Source organism: Borostomias antarcticus, assembly GCF_949987555.1.
Source record: "Borostomias antarcticus genome assembly, contig: scaffold_232, whole genome shotgun sequence".
Classification (NCBI taxonomy): Eukaryota; Metazoa; Chordata; class Actinopteri; order Stomiiformes; family Stomiidae; genus Borostomias; species Borostomias antarcticus.
This window is the reverse complement of record NW_028175499.1, coordinates 2,823-7,500: the sequence shown is the minus strand read 5'-3', so window position 1 is coordinate 7,500 and position 4,678 is coordinate 2,823. Positions and strand designations below refer to the sequence as shown.

Genomic DNA, 4,678 nt, shown 5'->3' with positions numbered 1-4,678 from the left:
TCTCTCTCCATCTCCCTCCTCGTTCAATCATGAATAATCTCTCTCCATCTCCCTCCTCGTTCAATCATGAATAATCTCTCTCCATCTCCCTCCTGGTTCAATCAGGGGGAGAGTGATTCCTGCTGACCTGGAGGCCAAGATCCTCGATGCCAAACAAAAGGTACGTGTTTTCTCTCTTTCACTCTCTCTCCTCCACCCTCTTTCTTTCTATCTCCCTTCTCTCTCACTCTGTCTCCCTCCCCCTCTCTCTCTCTATGTAACTCCTGTGTGATCTCTCTCCCTCTCCCCCCCCCTCTCTCTTCCCCCCCTCTCTCTCTCCCCCCCCCCCTCTCTCTCTCTCTCTCTCCCTCTCCCCCCCCCCTCTCTCTTCCCCCCCTCTCTCTCTCTCCCCCCCCCCCTCTCTCTCTCTCTCTTTCTTCCCCCCCTCCTCTCTCTCTCTCTCTCTCTCACTCTCTCTCAAATCAAATCAAATCAAATAAGCTTTATTGGCATGAATGGTAATAAACCGTTGTTGCCAAAGCAGAATAATAATACACAATTATGTACATATACATACATATGACATACACATATACACATTCATTACATAAAATATGTTACATTTGTCAATGCAATCCAATGGAGTATTAACCGGAGAGATATGATATATAAATTAAAATAATAAAATAAAACAAAATTAAACAAAATTAAATTAGAATAAAACGTAAGAAATATATATATATACATACATATACATACAAATACATACATATATATATACATATACATACATATACACATACACGTAGCCTACATAAACATATAGATACAAAATAATATAATCAGATTATGTAATATATTAATTAACATTCATGTTTGTCTCTAATATCATGGCAGAGTGTTATATATTGTTATAGAGAGTGTTATATATATGTTATATATTGTGAATCGTGGATCTTCTCCTAGACAGTTTCAAAAGTTCATCACATGTTTTCCTCTGATATAATGAGTCTGCTGCTGTAACCTGTAGTAGGAAGGTCTCTCTGACAGGCAGGTATAGGGGGTAGGAAGGCAGGTAGAGGGGGTAGGAAGGCAGGTATAGGGGGTAGGAAGGAGGGTATAGGGGGTAGGAAGGCAGGTATAGAGGGTAGGAAGGCAGGTATAGGGGGTAGGAAGGCAGGTATAGGGGGTAGGAAGGAGGGTATAGGGGGTAGGAAGGCAGGTATAGGGGGTAGGAAGGCAGGTATAGAGGGTAGGAAGGCAGGTATAGGGGGTAGGAAGGCAGGTATAGGGGGTAGGAAGGAGGGTATAGGGGGTAGGAAGGAGGGTATAGGGGGTAGGAAGGCAGGTATAGGGGGTAGGAAGGCAGGTATAGGGGGTAGGAAGGCAGGTATAGGGGGTAGGAAGGCAGGTAGAGGGGGTAGGAAGGCAGGTATAGGGGGTAGGAAGGCAGGTATAGGGGGTAGGAAGGCAGGTATAGGGGGTAGGAAGGAGGGTATAGGGGGTAGGAAGGAGGGTATAGGGGGTAGGAAGGAGGGTATAGGGGGTAGGAAGGCAGGTAGAGGGGGTAGGAAGGAGGGTATAGGGGGTAGGAAGGAGGGTATAGGGGGTAGGAAGGCAGGTATAGGGGGTAGGAAGGCAGGTATAGGGGGTAGGAAGGCAGGTATAGGGGGTAGGAAGGCAGGTATAGGGGGTAGGAAGGCAGGTATAGGGGGAAGGCAGGTATAGGGGGTAGGAAGGCAGGTATAGGGGGTAGGAAGGCAGGTATAGGGGGAAGGCAGGTATAGGGGGTAGGAAGGCAGGTATAGGGGGTAGGAAGGAGGGTATAGGGGGTAGGAAGGCAGGTATAGGGGGTAGGAAGGCAGGTATAGGGGGTAGGAAGGCAGGTAGAGGGGGTAGGAAGGCAGGTAAGGGGGAAGGCAGGTATAGGGGGTAGGAAGGAGGGTATAGGGGGTAGGAAGGCAGGTATAGGGGGTAGGAAGGCAGGTATAGGGGGTAGGAAGGCAGGTATAGGGGGTAGGAAGGCAGGTATAGGGGGTAGGAAGGCAGGTATAGGGGGTAGGAAGGCAGGTAGAGGGGGTAGGAAGGCAGGTATAGGGGGTAGGAAGGCAGGTATAGGGGGTAGGAAGGCAGGTAGAGGGGGTAGGAAGGCAGGTATAGGGGGTAGGAAGGCAGGTATAGGGGGTAGGAAGGCAGGTATAGGGGGTAGGAAGGCAGGTATAGGGGGTAGGAAGGCAGGTATAGGGGGTAGGAAGGCAGGTAGAGGGGGTAGGAAGGCAGGTAAGGGGGAAGGCAGGTATAGGGGGTAGGAAGGCAGGTATAGGGGGTAGGAAGGCAGGTATAGGGGGTAGGAAGGCAGGTATAGGGGGTAGGAAGGCAGGTAGAGGGGGTAGGAAGGCAGGTATAGGGGGTAGGAAGGCAGGTATAGGGGGTAGGAAGGCAGGTATAGGGGGAAGGCAGGTATAGGGGGTAGGAAGGCAGGTATAGGGGGTAGGAAGGCAGGTATAGGGGGTAGGAAGGCAGGTATAGGGGGTAGGAAGGAGGGTATAGGGGGTAGGAAGGCAGGTATAGGGGGTAGGAAGGCAGGTATAGGGGGTAGGAAGGCAGGTATAGGGGGTAGGAAGGCAGGTATAGGGGGAAGGCAGGTATAGGGGGTAGGAAGGCAGGTATAGGGGGTAGGAAGGCAGGTATAGGGGGTAGGAAGGCAGGTATAGGGGGTAGGAAGGCAGGTATAGGGGGTAGGAAGGCAGGTATAGGGGGTAGGAAGGCAGGTATAGGGGGTAGGAAGGCAGGTATAGAGGGTAGGAAGGCAGGTATAGGGGGTAGGAAGGCAGGTATAGGGGGTAGGAAGGCAGGTATAGGGGGTAGGAAGGCAGGTATAGGGGGTAGGAAGGCAGGTATAGGGGGTAGGAAGGCAGGTATAGGGGGTAGGAAGGCAGGTATAGGGGGTAGGAAGGAGGGTATAGGGGGTAGGAAGGAGGGTATAGGGGGTAGGAAGGCAGGTATAGGGGGTAGGAAGGCAGGTATAGGGGGTAGGAAGGAGGGTATAGGGGGTAGGAAGGCAGGTAGAGGGGGTAGGAAGGAGGGTATAGGGGGTAGGAAGGAGGGTATAGGGGGTAGGAAGGAGGGTATAGGGGGTAGGAAGGCAGGTATAGGGGGTAGGAAGGCAGGTATAGGGGGTAGGAAGGCAGGTATAGGGGGTAGGAAGGCAGGTATAGGGGGTAGGAAGGAGGGTATAGGGGGTAGGAAGGCAGGTAGAGGGGGTAGGAAGGAGGGTATAGGGGGTAGGAAGGAGGGTATAGGGGGTAGGAAGGAGGGTATAGGGGGTAGGAAGGCAGGTATAGGGGGTAGGAAGGCAGGTATAGGGGGTAGGAAGGAGGGTATAGGGGGTAGGAAGGCAGGTAAGGGGGTAGGAAGGCAGGTATAGGGGGTAGGAAGGCAGGTATAGGGGGTAGGAAGGCAGGTATAGGGGGTAGGAAGGAGGGTATAGGGGGTAGGAAGGAGGGTATAGGGGGTAGGAAGGAGGGTATAGGGGGTAGGAAGGCAGGTATAGGGGGTAGGAAGGCAGGTAGAGGGGGTAGGAAGGCAGGTATAGGGGGTAGGAAGGCAGGTATAGGGGGTAGGAAGGCAGGTATAGGGGGTAGGAAGGCAGGTTTAGGGGGTAGGAAGGCAGATATAGGGGGTAGGAAGGAGGGTATAGGGGGTAGGAAGGCAGGTATAGGGGGTAGGAAGGCAGGTATAGGGGGTAGGAAGGAGGGTATAGGGGGTAGGAAGGCAGGTATAGGGGGTAGGAAGGCAGGTATAGGGGGTAGGAAGGCAGGTATAGGGGGTAGGAAGGCAGATATAGGGGGTAGGAAGGAGGGTATAGGGGGTAGGAAGGCAGGTATAGGGGGTAGGAAGGCAGGTATAGGGGGTAGGAAGGAGGGTATAGGGGGTAGGAAGGCAGGTATAGGGGGTAGGAAGGCAGGTATAGGGGGTAGGAAGGCAGGTATAGGGGGTAGGAAGGCAGGTATAGGGGGTAGGAAGGCAGGTATAGGGGGTAGGAAGGCAGGTATAGGGGGTAGGAAGGAGGGTATAGGGGGTAGGAAGGCAGGTATAGGGGGTAGGAAGGAGGGTATAGGGGGTAGGAAGGAGGGTATAGGGGGTAGGAAGGCAGGTATAGGGGGTAGGAAGGCAGGTATAGGGGGTAGGAAGGCAGGTATAGGGGGTAGGAAGGCAGGTAGAGGGGGTAGGAAGGCAGGTATAGGGGGTAGGAAGGCAGGTATAGGGGGTAGGAAGGCAGGTATAGGGGGTAGGAAGGCAGGTATAGGGGGTAGGAAGGAGGGTATAGGGGGTAGGAAGGCAGGTATAGGGGGTAGGAAGGCAGGTATAGGGGGTAGGAAGGAGGGTATAGGGGGTAGGAAGGCAGGTATAGGGGGTAGGAAGGCAGGTATAGGGGGTAGGAAGGCAGGTATAGGGGGTAGGAAGGCAGGTATAGGGGGTAGGAAGGAGGGTATAGGGGGTAGGAAGGCAGGTATAGGGGGTAGGAAGGCAGGTATAGGGGGTAGGAAGGAGGGTATAGGGGGTAGGAAGGCAGGTATAGGGGGTAGGAAGGCAGGTATAGGGGGTAGGAAGGCAGGTATAGGGGGTAGGAAGGCAGGTATAGGGGGAAGGCAGGTATAGGGGGTAGGAAGGAGGGTATAGGGGGTAGGAAGGCAGG

General features: G+C 53.4%; 1 protein-coding gene across 1 annotated transcript in view; it reads left to right on the top strand.

Annotated features, from left to right (window-relative positions):
* Positions 1–160, top strand: part of LOC311329521 (glutamate decarboxylase 1-like) — a gene marked incomplete at both ends in the record, with an annotated part of 16,393 nt that extends 16,233 nt beyond the window's left edge. The window contains one exon of the mRNA XM_084463359.1: positions 106–160. Within this exon, the coding sequence (XP_084319485.1) occupies positions 106–160 (55 nt within the window). The remainder of the gene's footprint in view (positions 1–105) is intronic.
* Between the last annotated feature and the right edge of the window lie 4,518 nt (positions 161–4,678).